At 39.2% G+C, this 17,300-nt stretch overlaps 1 protein-coding gene across 1 annotated transcript in view; it reads right to left on the bottom strand.

Moving 5' to 3' along the window:
* The window catches only part of FBN1 (fibrillin 1), a 232,824-nt gene that overhangs the window by 23,857 nt on the left and 191,667 nt on the right, over nucleotides 1–17,300 (bottom strand). Inside the window, exons 44-52 of the mRNA XM_042942113.1 lie at nucleotides 15,745–15,867; nucleotides 12,674–12,799; nucleotides 10,601–10,717; nucleotides 9,512–9,640; nucleotides 8,766–8,885; nucleotides 6,039–6,164; nucleotides 2,183–2,332; nucleotides 1,745–1,810; nucleotides 1,121–1,237 (exon numbers count right to left, since the gene is read on the bottom strand). Coding sequence (XP_042798047.1) covers nucleotides 1,121–1,237; nucleotides 1,745–1,810; nucleotides 2,183–2,332; nucleotides 6,039–6,164; nucleotides 8,766–8,885; nucleotides 9,512–9,640; nucleotides 10,601–10,717; nucleotides 12,674–12,799; nucleotides 15,745–15,867 — 1,074 coding nt within the window. The remainder of the gene's footprint in view (nucleotides 1–1,120; nucleotides 1,238–1,744; nucleotides 1,811–2,182; nucleotides 2,333–6,038; nucleotides 6,165–8,765; nucleotides 8,886–9,511; nucleotides 9,641–10,600; nucleotides 10,718–12,673; nucleotides 12,800–15,744; nucleotides 15,868–17,300) is intronic.

Here is a 17,300-nt window from a genome sequence, read left to right as displayed (position 1 = left end):
TCCCAACCCATCCACCTACAATACTGGCTGTTCTTCTGACACATCTCTTGAGGAGAATGTCTTCCTCTGGGAAAGGGAACTTTTTGAGAAATAACATTGTTATTTTAGCTATCTAGGACACGGAATAGTAATGGACTGCCATCAGGGTTACATTTCATGTTGGGTTCTGAGTCAAAAAGCAAAGGCAAGAAGGTGTGGTACAGAGACCTGGGTGAGCAGGCTCATCTGTCACGCACAGAGAAGCACTAACTGAAGATTCCAAAGAGAAAACATTGACAACTTTGCTTTTGTTCTGCTATGAAATTGCATTTCACTGTCCAGAATATTACATCTCTTTCAAGTGAATAAAAATCACATATCATAGATTTTTAGAGCTGCAGGGTAAATGGAAATAAGTTAATCTATCTGCATAACATTACATTCTAAGGCCTAGGAAGACTAAGGAACTTGTTTACGCTTCCGAGGCCACAGCTTTGGGGGAAGTCCTCATGCCCTGATTCTTGTATGGAAAGAACGCTTTCTAATGTACACAAACATTCAGCATTTATGCTATTATTAATTCAGATTAAATTGAACTTCTTTGGATTTTTTAGAGACCTAGACATCATACTTGGATTCAATTTTGAGTTGGTATGGATTAAGAGCTCAAAGGTCAGACATAGGAGCCATTCTCTGAAATTTTAATAACAGAGTAAAAACAAGAGGAGTTTACGCTGTGTACATAGCCTTTCACGTTACTAAATGTAATAAAATCTGGATAAATTTTGTATTTTACATATTGAGAGAATACAATTATGATCATCAACAATCTTTTTTAAATTAAAAGAATATGTTATAATGTTTTCCTTTCCAACTATCTCTTCAGATGTGTCCAGTGTCTTCCCCATTAGACTATAAGGAGCGACCATGTTGGCTTGGGTCACTGCTGTAGCCATAGAGCCTAGCACAGTGCTGGACACATGGGGTACTCAGCTAGTATTGCTAGATGAATGCCGCATGAATGAATGGACAAAACCTATTTCTGTCCCAATCTTGGTACTTATTCTTCCTAGCAGGAATGCTAACTGGCGTAATTTCTAATCTGTAAAATCCTTATGGAAGAAACCGATTTATTACTCACCTACACATTCATTCCCTTCCAGGATGTAACCAAAGGGACACTCGCAGCGATAGGAGCCATCCGTATTGATGCACTGCCCATGTTTACAGACATCTGGTTCTTTGCACTCATCCATATCTTAAGTAAAGGATTAAAAAAAAGTGAATAACAAGGTACCTTTTTCTTTTTTTTCTTTTAATGTTTGTTTATTTTATTTTTGAGAGACAGCGCAAGATCAGGGAAGGGGCAGAGAGAGAGGGAGACAGAGAATCCCAAGCAGGCTCCGTGCTATCAGCACAGAGCCCGATGTAAGGCTAACTCACAAACCATGAGATCATGACCTGAGCTGAAATCAAGAGTTGGAGGCCTAACTGACTGAGCCACCCAGGCACCCCCAAGGTACCTTTTTCGGAACACAAAGGTAAATTATAATCATTTCACTGTCTAACCAATGAAATATCTAATATTGCAATATCATGTTACCATATAATACAATAATACAATTCGTATCTAAATCAAAAGACAAAAATTAGAGCTTTATTTCCCAAGATAAATGTGGAGAAAAAAGAACAGCTGGAGAAAGGGCAGGGAAGAGGCTGGTTAAGAATATTAAAAAATGCTGAGAATCCAGTGCAGGCCACTTACCAACTGCTGAATCATCAGGCCCCACGATGATGCCGCTTCCATAGGGACAGATCTGGCGGAAGGCCTCTGTGGTAGAGATGAACGCTTGTTAGTAGACAGGCTAATTGCAACTAGCTACAGGCTGTTCCCGAAGCAGTGAGTGATGGCCAGATTGCCACAGGCTGCATGTATCAGGAAACAACCGAACGAGAAAAGCCCAGATATCAGAGCAAGTGAACAAGGCTCCCAGTGCCTACCGCTTGCCCTGATTCATAGCACATTTCAGAAGGAAACAACTACCCAGCTCTTGAGTTAAAATCATCTTAATGAATATTGTGGGTAGACTTACAGTTAAATTAAATTGTCTTATTCTCCTGAAGGGCTACACCCAGTATTTCTCATTTCACAGCCAGGCTGCTGTATGAATAGCCAAAAGAGAAGTGCAGATGGTAGACATACCATCAGGTTCAGTGGGGCACAGCTCACAGGGATCACCCCAACCTTCTCCCTTCAAGGCACAGCAGCATTCCTGTTTGGAGTGATTTCTGGATTTGGGTGATGAACATTTTCCTCCTTCAAACTTCGCATAACAGTAGCTCATTCGCAAATCTGCAGCATAAATCCAGGAGACCCTTTAGATGCTTTCCTACTACATCGTTACTGTATAATAGTGAATGAGAAACAATCCATCTTGTTAAATTGTTCTTTTCATTACAATAGTAATACTCCATAACTTAAGTGACTATAACAGTAATTGAGCTCAGATCTTTAAAGTCATAGATAACCTTCGTAGTGAGATCTGATGAGTACATCCATGTGACTTTCACTTTATTATTTCTCATTTTAGCCAATTTTCCAAAATAACTTGATGTGAACAACAAACTCCAACACTATCACATTTCAAAGCTGACATCATCAGTGACTTCCGGGTGGGGACATTAAGAAGTGGAATAATTCACAAGACCCCTCCATTGACAGATGTGCTTACATGTGTTTTGGGTAGTATTTAGTGAGCATACTAAATTAAGGTAGGCCTCCCAGTTCTGGTACTTACTATGCTCTCACACCAGGTTGTTTATTCTGGGTCCCCTCAGCCAAAATACAACCAAATAAACCCAAATAAAACCCCTGATTCCAAGCACAGAACAAATAAAGATGTGGCAATTTTGTGGACTGGCAAAAATACGACAATAATGGTCGTTCACTGAAGCAGCTATTGATGTAGTTGCTATTTACAAAACGCCATTTGGGGCTTTCTGCAGATTTTATACACACACACACACACACACACACACACACACACGATACAGAAGGTTGTTTAGCTCAACAGAGAGGGAAGGTAAAGAGGAGGGCAGGGAGATGGGTAGATAGGAGGGAGAATAATTTTTCTTTCAAAGAATACATTTCTTTAATATCGGTTATTTTTTGGTGACTCCAACATGGAAGATGGGATCTAGTTGCTACAAACTTCTCCAGCATTGCTTGACATAATTTTGGAAACTGACTTTTCCATTTCTTATAGAGCAAATTGGGTGGCTCTAAAAAGTAAGCTCATCCAGAAGCCTGGAGTGTGTCCCCTCAAATTTGGCATCCAAAGCCTTATAGACTCCCCTCTAGTTACATGGAGGCTAAAATCTGCATGTTTTAAGGAAATGCTTTCATATCCATTTTGAGGAATTGCCCCTTCTTTATGTATGATCAGGTATGCTCTCTCCTGTCACTGTTTTTCAACCCCAGGCAGCATATTAATAACAGCCACCTATGCATTTCTGTTAAGACAATTTCTCAGCTTTTATTTCGTGACAAAGGAGACAGTGTAAGAATAATTGAGTTGCCAAAGATCGTATCAGAAAAATTTTCATGAATTAAAGTAAAAATATCAACCAATCAAACATATATACCAGGCTTTGGTAAGTCTAATTCAGTTGGCCTCCCCAATGAACTTCTTCAACTTCTTCAACCAACTCTTCCAGATACATTTTCTCGCTAATTTTTACTCCAGCTCCAGATTGGTTACAGCTAGACCTAAGAGGTATCTTTCAGTGAATCTTCTGAAGATCAAGAGCACTAAAAGCCAGTCTTTGCCCTGTGACATGCCTGCCCTCCAAATATTCGCTTTGCTGAGAAGTTTCAAGATTTAACGAATATAGTTTCTCTAATGACACCTTTTGATTCGCTTTATTCTTTAAGTTCATTGTCACATACAATGTTTCGTGTTTATTATTTATACCTACAACTGTCTTAAGGTATCATTTAGTGACTACTCACAAAAATGTCTCAATGAATATATTAAAACTTAATTGTCTCTGTTGTCTTCCACCTTAAAATGTTTCTGTTAAACCTAGATATTCCTTTTCATTTATCATTAACCCTGCTCCATAAATCAGCCCTGTCTCGCCAGCATCACTTTACCAACCCACCTCCAGAAAAAGAAAAACCTCGCCATTACGCAGGCTCAAACACACGAAGTGTAAACTGTAAAGTGAACTTTGTTAAGTGGGAGTGGTCCCTTTATATCTGTGGCCTTCAGGTGCCAAGATCTGTTGACCTGAGTCTTATCACAATTGTTCCTTCAAAAACATTATCTGTTGCTCTGTGGAATTTTCTCATTTCATGGGCAATAGAAGCCTGACTCCTAATTTGTCATCTTGTAAGTAAAACCCAGCTCTTAACTCCCTGGCTTCAGCAAAATTTGTGTCCTGTGGGAGATTTACATCTGCTTTTGGTGATTCTCTAGATTTGGTTTATTAATCAAAGGTGCCTTGCATTGGGAAAGAGAGCTATGCTTGCCCACACACTTTAACTAGGACTCACTAGGATGCCTGTTTACCAGTCCATCTGCAAAGAGCCCTTAATGACCTTTGAAATTTCATCAGAACTACAAAAGTCACTTTCCCTGCTTGCATTCCTCAAGTCTGGCTCTGCCTCTTGGAGCTGAGCATGTGGCAAGGCTGCTCACAGCTGGGCTGATTCTTCCTGCAGCGTTAGCCTCCTCTGTGACAGGCCAGTGCAAATTGAATTAATAGCCTATGAGTTTCCTCTGGCCTGCCACATCGGCAGATTCACACCTGCTTTCTCACTGCTTTCTTTCCAAACTTGGGCCAAGCCAAAGGCACACAAAAACAAGGGAGTAGGACTTAGAATTTATCTGGCTGGTCTGTACCATAACAGAATATCTGCTTGAATCAACTATCACCCCACCCACAAGCCTGAAATCCATGTGGGCTTCTGACAGCCACCTATGAGATCAAATCAATCAGAGAAGTCTCAACTCCCCCTTCACACTTCTAAATATTGGCTAACAAAAGGGCTAGTTGAAAGGTGAAAAGTTCATCAAGACTCTATGAAAGACTCAGAAACTAACAAAGTTTTGTTACGTATTTAGTACGATTGGTTGGCCGGGTATTATTATGGTTGTTTAAAATGAGGAAATTGAGCGTCCCAAAGATCCAATGACTTGTTTAGGCTACAGAGGGCGAAGCTGAGACCAAACCCCAATTTTTGGAATCTGAAATGATATCCCTTGCCTCTTGTTTAGTAATATGGAAGCAAAACATAACAAAATAACCAAGAAGAAAAACCTGAACAATAAAAGAACAAACAACAAAACCCTGAGGTGGAGGGGAGAAATAAGTGTGCACGGGGCTTTTTGTTCTAAATTCATTAAACTAGTATGTATAAATGGATAGACACACACCATTGCATTGTTTACTACGAGCTAAACAGTTTTCTGAGATATAATAGCCTGTGTTATGCTTAAATTCAGGCTTCCTTTTTTTAAGTTCACAAATATTACTCCTGAAAACAGATGATGTCCCAGCAAGAATCCTGGTCAGTTCAAGTTTGTTTTCTTAGAAAACTTGTGATATGAGGGATGGGCACTATATCCTGAAAGCACGTGGATTAATCTGCATTTTTTGGACTGAAAGTCTAGAGTCTGGGCCACATTTATGCAAAGTCACCTCTTCAGAGGCAGAGACCATGGAGCTGAACTTCCCCCAGGCTTTGCAGTATTCAGTGGCTCATGGCTGATCCCCCACTGAGTGACCTATCAGCATCCGTGTTCTTAGAGGGAGAGACAGGTTCAAGTGCCAGGGCAGTTGTTGTACAAGCAACCCTAACTTGATGGATGAGTTTTCAACTTTAAAAGTAAAAATGAACTTTCTGACATATGGTAATCATTAGACCTCTGAGTGAATGAAAGCTCTCCATCTTCTCTTTCACAAAGAATCAAAGCTTTGCCATGTTTAAGAAAGTGAAACCACAACAAATAAACACAGAGTAATGAAAGTCTAAAGCCTTCAAAGGCAGTTACCTTGGCACCTTCTTCCAGTGGAGGACAAGGAGAATCCATCTGGACACAGACATTTGAAGCTGCCTTCAGTGTTACTGCATGTGCCCAAGGCACAAATTTCTGGCTCTTCAACACACTCATCAATATCTAAAAGAATTAACATGTGTCAAAGCCAAAACACAATGGAGACATCATCAGATACCAAATGCAAAATGTGGAAGTACAAAGTACAACTCTTCCAATAAGGATTTTTCCTGTATCATCATGCTGAGTGGACCTCTAGGCTGTGATATCTTTTTAAAAATTAATCTTGAGGGGCGCCTGGGTGGCTCAGTCTGTTAAGCGTCCGACTTTAGCTCAGGTCACGGTCTCGCGGTCCGCGAGTTCGAGCCCCGCGTCCGGCTCTGGGCTGATGGCTCAGAGCCTGGAGCCTGCTTCCCATTCTGTGTCTCCCTCTCTCTCTGCCCCTCCCCCGTTCATGCTGTGTGTCTCTCTCTCTCAAAAATAAATAAACGTTAAAAAAAAATTAAAAAATTAATCTTGAAAGTTCTTATTGTAAAAATGGAATCTGCAAGTGCCTTCTAAAGGATACATTAAGAAATATCCCTTACCCAGACTGAGTTTCCTGGCCAATTAGAAAAGGTAATTTCCTACCACCCTAAGCTAGAAAAGAAGCAAGAAACTCCAGAGTCACCACAACACAATTTTAATTGTGTTGACAATGAGTCAGTGAGAGATCTAGACCTTTGAACGAAACACTTATTCCCTCCATCCATTCACAGTGCTTTTCCCAATACTCCATGCTATTAGGAAAACTATGAATTTAACAAGAATACTAACACTCATGACAATAATTATGTAAAGTATAAGCTAAAGATACCACAGAAGATGAGGTCCCTAACTTTCATTTGCAGATTAATTTTTCTCAAAACACAAATGTCTTTCTTGTATAGGCTGTAGTTTTTCTTTTGTCATATAGATAACAGGAAGTTGATGCACTTATAATTGTGATATACTTCCTTTAGCGTATTAACATACCTTAGCACTAGGAAGGGTTGATTAAAGGTGGTCTACAGTGATGTTTGAATAGCTTGGGTAACTATATGCTCTGGTTTTCCTAGGAAAGTCCTAGTTATGCCTGTTGTCCTAGCCTTGTTATTAACAGACCCCTCCTTAAAACGGTCTTGGTTTGGTCAGTGAATTACATGATCATCCCATGTTTGGGAAAAGTGTGGTCACTCTTTCCAACAGACTTACCCATCTTTTCCCCTGACTTTCAGCTGGAATTTGTAGTAAAATAGAGGTAAGTCTTGATTCTGAGCCATGCTATTTTTATTGATACCTTTTTTTCCCAACAAAACATGTATCTTTTATATCATGGGGCTCTTTATTTTTGCATTTGTGCAAAGAGTTCTACACCTACATCAGAATGTATTCCTATTATACAAGTTCCTTCCCATGAGGTCCCACTAAGGGGAAGTTGGGAAATTAATTCCATCATCTTGACTTAATATTGTAAATACTACACAATAGGTATTCTCAAAATGTGCAGCTCAAAGTCATGATCTTCCTGTTCAGTGAAAAACCAGTCTCTTCATCACTCTATGTTATTACATTGTCTTTATAATTAATTACATCACATTGCTTGTGGTATATCAACGATTCTGAGCTGCTGCTGACTGAATGACTCCATTCTCATGTTCCCACTACTCTCACATCCAACCATTTCTTAAAAGAAAAGCCAACTTTTGTAAAAATGCTCGAGTATTTCTTTTGGTTGTTGTTTTTGTCATTGCCAATAGGATTCTTTCTCTTATAGTAGAAATTAACCTGTAGGTGATGACTTCATAAGGATAGGGGGACAAAGATGGTGGAATGGGTACATTACTAAGTATTTGGGAAGTCATTTTTCTTTCTATACATTTCCATTCTGTTCATCTTAGGGGAGTTTTGCATTAATCATGGAGTAGTTGATCTTTATTTAGTGAAAGTAAAATAACACATAATAATTTGCATTTAGGAATAATTTGTTTCCATTTAGAATATTATCACTTGACTATGATGTAAACTGGGTATATGATAAAATTTCTCCATGATATTAAAAGTGGAGAAATGGAGAAAATTCTTACTCATTATGGATGAGATACAGACCTGTTTAAACTTGGGAGCATGAACTAGGTGACTTCTTAAAAATCCTTTTAGCCCAGTTATTTATGAAGTTCTAGCAATTAATGCCCTTCATTTAATTCAATGACATATGAATTGAAGAATGCAGTACTATAAAATTTGCTGAGAATTTATTTGTAGTAACACATTTCCACTGCTGTATAGGTCAAACAACGTAGATAAATTATATAGCCATAATCATTCAACCTTGAATGTGGTCACTTAAAGATTTTAGCTGAAATCATGAAGCTATTTTTAGTTGCAACCTACTGATACTTAAAAACATGAAAACCAGGGTTTTTTACAAGATGCCTAAAAGCACCCTGGAAAAGAGTCAGGGTCATATGAGCACTCATAGGCACAGAGCAAAACAGTGTCATCAGATATCAGCATGAGAATTAGATGTTCCTGCCTCATCAGCTGAGTGTGAGAACATAAGCCACACCCTTTGCTCTTGGATTTTTTTCTGATAAAGTGCAAAATGAAGACACCAGCACACCATCACAAAAATGGACTTTGAGAATGCCAGTGCAGTAACCAATACTGCTCGCTTCCAAACATGGATAGCCCTCTCCCTCCTACCTTCACACTTGTCATTCTGTAGACTGTACCCAGGTGGACAAATGCACCTGTAGGACCCATCCAAGTTTTGACAGGTGCCTGGTGCACATTTTCCAGGTTCTAGAAGACATTCGTTGATATCTGCAAAGAAAAGGGAGAAAGAAAGAAGAGGTTCCCACTGGCATGTTTTCCATCAAGCAATTAAAATTCCAAGAAACTGGAATCAAATCAAAGAAATACATAAAACTAATATGGAGAAAAATTAATGACTCAATAAAAAGAAGCTTTGTCAGCTTTCAGAAGTGAACAGAACAACTATATTTTATGTGACTTATCACAAATTAAATATTTCCAGAAAAATGTAGCTTGTGAAAAGTTAATGGGTATGAAGATTTTTGAGAGCACCCAAAAGATTATAGAAGAGATTTCTACAAAGCTGTTTTAAAGAAAATAAATATAAGAAAGCAAATTACAATTGTTTATGGAACAATTTAGCTTTCTGTGAAATTTAACAATTTAACTATTCTCTGTAATTACAATAACTTAATTTTAAAACATAATAGGGAAGTGTGTTATAGATATCACACACACACACACACACACACACACACACACACAGTCAACAGGTAGGATTGCTGTAATTCCACTCTGATTTTTTTTTTCTCTCCAGCCTTCTGAAGGAAGGATATTGACAGAGACTGCAGGATTCTTTGGTCTTGGAGAACATACTTTGGAATCTCTTTCTGAAATTCTGAGGCAGCACTCACCCACACAGGTCCTTCCATCTGGAGCCACCTCATAGCCTTCATTGCACTGACACTGGAAGGACCCCACTGTATTGATGCACTGGCCATTTCTGCAAAGGTTCCCATTTCCAGTTGCACATTCATCAACATCTGCCAAAAAAATACCCTTTGATATATTCCAAAGAAAATGTCATAATTCCAGCAATGATCAAAACCTTTAAAGGGAAAAATACTTATTTGAAATTTCAGAGGCTTTTGCTGGCTCAGCCAAACATGAAAAATTCCAATAAATATCTAGTTTGTAACAATACACCTGGCTTTACTCACCTATTAAAACCTAACAAGACTACGCTGTTCTATTAATTACAGATTGATAATTTATATTAGAACTTTATATGAGTTTCACCTTGATCTTCCTTTAGGTTTCATTTTTAAAAGCTAAAACTGAATTACTAACACACAATACAGCTGATGGTATTATTAATTATTCTCATAATTAGAAGTATATAAAATTAGCCTCTAGCAACAATGCAAAATTTGGATCATTATTCTCACTTATAAATAACATAGCATGTTTTATAAGGAGGATTTTATAGATTTAATAATTGACTTTTTAAAAGTTTTATTTATTTTTGTAATTTCCACATCCCACATGAGGCTTGAACTCACAACCCCACCATCAAGATTCCCAGGCTCTTCTGACTGAGCCAGCCAAGCGTGCCCCCCAATAACTGACTTATTTTAAGAGAGTCTATAGCGCAACATTGAGACAAATGGGTCCACGTTATTCCTGAATTATGTAATTTCTACACAAAGTATCACTTTTATGTGTTTTAAGATGTAATCAATTCATTAAAAAATGTATTTAATTCACAGCACAGTGTATATAAAAATTATAGCTGCTGATGAGCACTTACATAAAAGTCATGGCAGTCATTACTCTAGTTGACATTTAATTAGCACCTTATTTTGACAAATCCTTTAACCAATTGTTGCCACATAAGAGGGCATATATTTCAGAAAACAAAATCGCACCCTGGAGAGGCTGCTAATTACGAAGAGCATATATTAAATGCACTTCCTATGTGAGGCACTGATTTGCATACGCACCTATACAGTCGTTGTTGTGGGAGAGGATGAAACCATGGTTGCAGCGGCAGTTGAAGGAACCGATCGTGTTGCGGCAAGTTCCATTCCCACAGGCGTCTCGCTCACACTCATTTATGTCTAGTAGGAACAAAGGCCGTAGAGAAACGTGGTCGTTAACAGAAGAGGTGAGTGGTTGCCTGGGATTAAAGGGCATGGTGAGGTTCACAAAGCATCAGGTGTAGGCTAAGAACTTCTTGATGTTGGTATTGGATCCAGCAGTGGTCGCTCCCCATGAGCAACCAGCAAGAGCCGAGGACCTAAACCTTGGGAATAAACCGTCTCCTGGGCTGGCATGTGAAAGGAGGCAAGCTAAGGACATGAGAACTGGACAAAAACTATTTTACTCTATTTACTTCTAGAATTCTCCACCCTTGCCACTTTTCTCAAATATTTTCACTTGGAAATGGAAAATTCTGAGCGCATCTGGGTCTTGATTTGCTGCCACCTTTGGCAAACTTCAGCCTTTAAGATTCTCACTCTAGTTTACCAAAAAGCAGTGAGTCACCTGACATTACCCTGAAATCAGCAACAAAATAAATGAGCTTTCTAACTCACCTGATATTTTAGACACCTTTTCCTTCTTCCCAGTCCACTCCTAAAGACCTATGATCACTCCCACTACTGGTGCCTAAACTCACTCTTCTAAAGTATCCCAATGTGATACCTCTTCTGATACATTCTTGTGTTATTATTTGTCTTTTTATTGGTCTGTGACTTTTCTCTTTGACTATTCTGTAAAGCTATTTCGGCATCTTTTATGTCTGAGCATTGTGCCACAACAGCTAACGTCTTTCTTATAGAGCAGGTGTACATTATATTAAGGAGGAAATAAAGAATTAAAACAAAAGAGAGTTGATATTGCTGGTATTGCAGGAGTGAGGCAGAAGGAGGGGGGCGAGGGCAAAGGGGAGGAGGCTCTGGGACTGGAAGACAACCCCTCAGGTTAGCCAAAGGCAGTGTTTAAAGTTACAATTTCCTTTCCTTTCAAATTTTGGACATGAAGATAAGTTATCGGTGATCCTAAACCAGAAAGCTATTGCTGACCCCAAAGTGATCCAATATGTGTGTGTCTGTGGTTGAAGACTGCATCCACGTGAGTCACCCTGCCAGCAATCAAGGGCTGCTGCTTTGATTCATTTTTAGCCAAACTAGCGACATTTTTATGTAGGGCAGGTTCTTCGGTAGAGGGTTCCAGATAAATCAGATGCAGGTGTCACTGCTATGCAGGGATTAACTTTCCAGGGACGAGCAGGGCTGATTACACTCCTTTAATATAAAACTTGTCATCTGCTCTGAAGAAGACAAGACTTTGTAAGAATGTTCCCTAATGGATGAACCCAATTATAGTGAAAGGTAAGCTCTTTAAACATTACTCTATTGATTCTTCTTTTTTTCAGTTGTGAAACTGATTCATGTTCATGAATCATCCTTAATGGATATTGCTTTAAAGTATAAAAAGGAAGGAAAAGAGAGAAAGTGATTGATTAATACTTGGAATTTATTCTAAATCAGCATCCTGACTCAGCACTGAAAGCAAGGGGGAAGAGATTTTTTTAAAATCTTGAGCTCTTTTCCCCTAGAAAAATGTGGGGTCTTTTTTTTGCCTTTATAGGATCTACAAATTTGCCTCTGAGGATATGGTACAAACCATGGACCCTTCTCAAAAAATACTCATATTCAAACACTCAAAAGCTGCACTCTATTCCAATAAGGCAAACCCATAGACTTAATAAAATAATAGGCTATTAACATTAATAGAAAGTATTTTTGTCTTAGTATCTTTCTGTTTTTCCTGTAGTCAAAAGTTTTTCTGACCTGGCAGCCAAATGAATATCAAGGAAAAGGTTTATTGTGTTCAGATTGCCAAAGATTAAATACCAAAGGATGTTAATGCTACACACCTACTTGTGTTTTCATTTTATAAATGGCAAAATTAATACTGAAGGTTTAGTATCAATTTTTATATATATTCAGATGCAAATGAATTTTTCAATAGGATAGAAGTTAAAAATAAAATGATAATCACGTACTCACCCAAACACATGGTTTGATCAGCATTTGTTTTAAAACCGGTGTGGCAGAGGCAATAAAAACTTCCAACTGTGTCAATACACTGTCCATGGCTGCATATGTTGGGGATTTCTTGGCATTCATTGCGATCTGTAGATATATAAGCATCGTAAATATCTTAGGTAGAGTTAGGGGACAAAACTGCATTAAGTAACTTACTTCTAGATATCACGCTCAGGATTAATCCTAGCTCTAAACCAAGCCAGTAAAACAGATACTGGCATTATATCTATATCTATATCTATATCTATATCTATAGATATATATAGATATTTTTTTTTTTTTTACCTCAAAATCAGTTAAAACTAATGCTCTTTTACTGGGCACATTCAGAGTATGTTAACAATGAAAAAAAATGTTCTGAAAGATGAGAAAAATTAGAAGTAGAATAGGGAAGAAGAAACCAAGCCGGGAGATAATCTGTTTGATAATTTGCCCACGCAGTATCACAGACCGTGGAATGAATTAAGTATTTTGTCTAGTCAAGATTTGGTGTCTCAAGTCATGGACCCTTCATAGCTTCCCTTGGAAATATATATCAAAGTCAAACAAATCCCATTGCTAAGATAGGTTTTCTTGATGGACAACCCACACTGTCCTTTGTTTAGGTTTCAGTTCATTGTTTTGTCTTACTCCTATAACTTTTTGTTCCATCTTAACCAAGTCTTCATGTCTACACATGGCTCCTTTTAGCACTTGACAATCTTAATGATGTTTCTTTTTATTCATATTCATTCAAGGGAATGCCCTGTCATCTTGCTTCTGCCAGTCTTTAAGCCCTGAATTATATTTCTCATCAACTGAATCTTTGTTGCCCTCCTGAAATCTGATGATCTGGGGCGGGGAGGGGGGGAAGGGGGCAGAATTTATTATATGAATCTACAAATGACGTGATTACATGCCTACTTATGTCTCTAATTTTTAAAGCTCTCAAAATTCTATGTTTAGGGCACAGGTCATCTGAAGAGCCCTGTATCATCCTGGTTGTCCTACTGTCATAAAAGAGAGCAAACAGCAAGAATGTCAACTAGAGTATAGATTCTGTAGAGCACAGTGACACCCTGCTTCCAGTTAAATAATGCAAACTTGCTGTTGGCCTGTCTTGCCTACTGAGAAGACAGCAACCGGAAATGGACACTTTTTGCCACACAGAGCAGTTGTGCTCATACCAGAAGAGAAGATATCCCATCTATTTCCTGTGCTCAGGCTGCCATTGTTACGACTACCTCCTTCCAATTATAGAACATTACAGCTGATGAATCACCATACAACTTAAAAGTCTTAAGTGACCTTGAATATATCATCTTAATGGAGAAACTGGGATACCGTAGCTTAGGAACTATTGCTCGCCTATCTAGAAATGCTTGTTAACCTAGTAAGTTATGATTATTCCCATTGGAGAAAACAGACTTAAAATGAGCAAACTGTTAAAAGACATTTTAAAAGATTTTAAAAGATATAAATGAAGATGATTCCTGAGTGAAGTCTTCAACCCTAGAGGCTGAATAATTGTAAAACTCAAGTCCATTCCCTTCTGAGGATTCCAATGAGTGAGGAAAAGTGAGCTTGGCTACAAATGACACTCATTCACAGCACTTATCATTGGTTAGCGCTGGATGAGTTTTATTTGTGCTAATGTTCTACAAGAAAATATGGCAGGGCTTAAGCCCTAGCAGGCCATGGTTGGACGCCCTGTCTTGATGTATAAATAGCTTGTCCCACTTCTTGCCTGAGCGTGAAATGGTGTGAAACGACACATTCTGTATTATCAGCAGTTCTTTATTTTGATTGGAATTATTTTGCCCAGTTTCAAAGAAATATAAATTAAGAGCAAAATGCAGGGAAATGCTATAAATGCCAAGTTACACTAGGGTATTGTGACTCATATCAGAGACGTCCCCATTTTTCCTGTCCTATTTTTTTAATACATGGGTAACAACCGCTTTGTTGACAAAATGCTAAACACTTGCACATGTTCCTTTAAACCCAACAAAACAAGCCTTGATTCTCAAAGTGAGTTTTTGTTCTGCTATTACACCCTCTTCCCACCAAGGTCTAATAAAACAATGCAAAATACCCTACAGAGAGCGGTGCACTTCCTACCACTTAATCGCTGGTAGGCAAGGAAATCCAAGGAAAATTTGACCATGTTCCCTTGTGTTGTTTCATTCACAAATGCATAAAATATCCAGGAAACTTCTTGGGAAATGAACCGCAGCAAAACAACACATTCTTCCTGACCTCCATGCTAAATATACAATGATTTACAATTACTCAAAAACTCACATGAAAATGATTCTGAGGTATAATTTTGCTTCTGGGCTGGAACACTGGTGTTTCAATTTTGGTGCCACTGGCTAGAAGATGCCGTCAGATACTTAAAACTTGACCATCCATATGTGCTAACATGCTCATCCTTCTTACTTTTACCGCATCCTTGACAAAAGTAAGCCATGAAATAACCTAACCTCTAGGGGACAGTTTCTCATTTTACTGTAGGTGACTTATGGCTAATAAAAGGCTGTTAATGTTTGCTTCCCTCAGTTCTGTAAGATGTTTAGGAGGATAAGTGGTGCTGTTGGTTCTTTTTGTTCATGCAGGTTAATCTGACTCAGCTCAGGAGAGGTTTGCTATAGAATTGGGGTGTGTGGCTGGAACGGTGGCAACCTCCCACCCTAAGGGGGATCATGTGAAAGGAAAAAAACAAATATCTGTCCCTGAGGACTGGTTAGGAGACTGTGTGCATGTGTGTGTGTGTATTTGAGGGAGGGGGTGTTTGGAGCAGGGCAGCAGATGAGCCAATCTGAAATCTATGTATGCACATGATATATGTCTCGTTTTGGAAACATCACATCTCTATGGGTTTAGAAATTTCAACAGTTTTCCTTTTTTGCTGGCCTCGTGACTAGAACTCAGCAGTGTAAACCATAACTCAGGTGTTCTTCAAGTTAACCTTCTCAAAAAAATCCAGATGTCTGAAGCCTGCTAGAGATGGCGCGCTGGCGGGCCCACCCAGCCAGTGGGGAGCCACTTACCGTTGCACTGCCCTGTGGAGGTGAAGCGGTAGCCTGGCTTGCAGTCACAGCGGTAGCTGCCCGCGGTGTTGATGCACTCGGCATTGCGCTGGCACACAGGGCCGTTCTGACACTCGTCAATATCTCCAAGCAGAAGAGAAGTTAATTAGAAGGAGAACAGAATGTGGGGCAAGTCAACAAAGGCTCTCACTTAAAATAGATTTCTATTTTCTTATTTTGATCAGTTCCATGGAACAGATAGTGGAAGACTTTTAAGACTTCTTTTCTAATTTTTCCACGTTTTTGATATTTTTTGTAAATGCAAGTACTTGGTTTATGACCACATGTGGATTCTAATGATGCTTGTGTATAAAAGAAAAGTCATACACTCAGCTGCTAGGACCACCGCTTGGCATAGTATAAACTGAATATCCTAGAAAATGTTGCATTTGTTCAAAGCCCCAGGGTTTTACGATTCATCGGGTTGCTTCGCCTTCGTATACATAGGGATCACTTGGGATCTTGTTGAAAAGCAGATTCTGATTCAGCATGTCTGGAGAATGGCTTGAGATTCTGCATTTCCAATACGCCCGCAAGTGATACTGGTGCTCCTGATTCACAGGCAGTGCCTTGCACTTCAGGGCTGTAGGGGCTCCGGCTTAAATTACTGCCACATGGCAGTCAAATCAAGGAAACTTAATATGAGAGGCTGCACATAAAACTACTGACAACAACCCAACTCTCACTATCAAAGAAAAGAATAAATGGATACTCTGTGCTTCCAAGCTTTGACTATACTCAGGGGGGTTGTTTGCCTTTTTTTTTTTTTTTTTAATCAGGTAGATAATATAGTTCAAATTCATGACATTATGAAAGTTCTCCATAGTCCAGGATATGCCTTGGGGCAAAATACATGTTCCCTGCCCCTGCTCCTATGAAACAATCTAACTCGGGTTAAGTCCAATAAAGGGAATAGCCTGGAACACAGAAGGGAGCTGGCTCTTAGCACCAGTATTAGGGTTTTACAAAAAAGTGGACTCAGCCCAAGAAGTTCCCACAAGGGGGCGGCAAATACATCAACCTGTGCCTCACAGGTGTATGCTTGTGTGGCGGGAAAACCTCAGCACTTACTGTCAGTCAGTGGGAGTTTCTGCCTAATGTGGGGTGGGGTGGGGTGGGGTAGGGTGGGGTGGGGTGTGCCTCTCTGGGTAACAGATACAGGGCAGAAGTATGCCTGCCTTGGGTTCCAATGGACCCAAGACCAGCACCACTCTCCCAGCAGGTCTGCCCTGGTCTTAAGAGGGTACAGAAAGCTAGAAGGTAGCCCATCATTGGAAAAGCCAAATGGCATCACAGACAGGCATTTCTGTGAGGCATCAGATGCCAAGCATCGGATTATATGCATATTTGGGGAGAACAGATGCATGAGTATTCCCTAAATACTTCTGGAATCCATTCCAATTTCAGGGTTATGGAGGCATGTATTGAATCAACCTTCATTTTCTGATTCTGAGAGCTAAGAGTGTGCTGGGAAGCAGCTGACCCCGGAATAAACATTCACCCTGAGAATGGATATT

This window comes from Panthera leo, chromosome B3 (genome assembly GCF_018350215.1).
Source record: "Panthera leo isolate Ple1 chromosome B3, P.leo_Ple1_pat1.1, whole genome shotgun sequence".
NCBI classification, from domain to species: domain Eukaryota; kingdom Metazoa; phylum Chordata; class Mammalia; order Carnivora; family Felidae; genus Panthera; species Panthera leo.
This window is presented reverse-complemented; position numbering and strand designations above follow the sequence as displayed.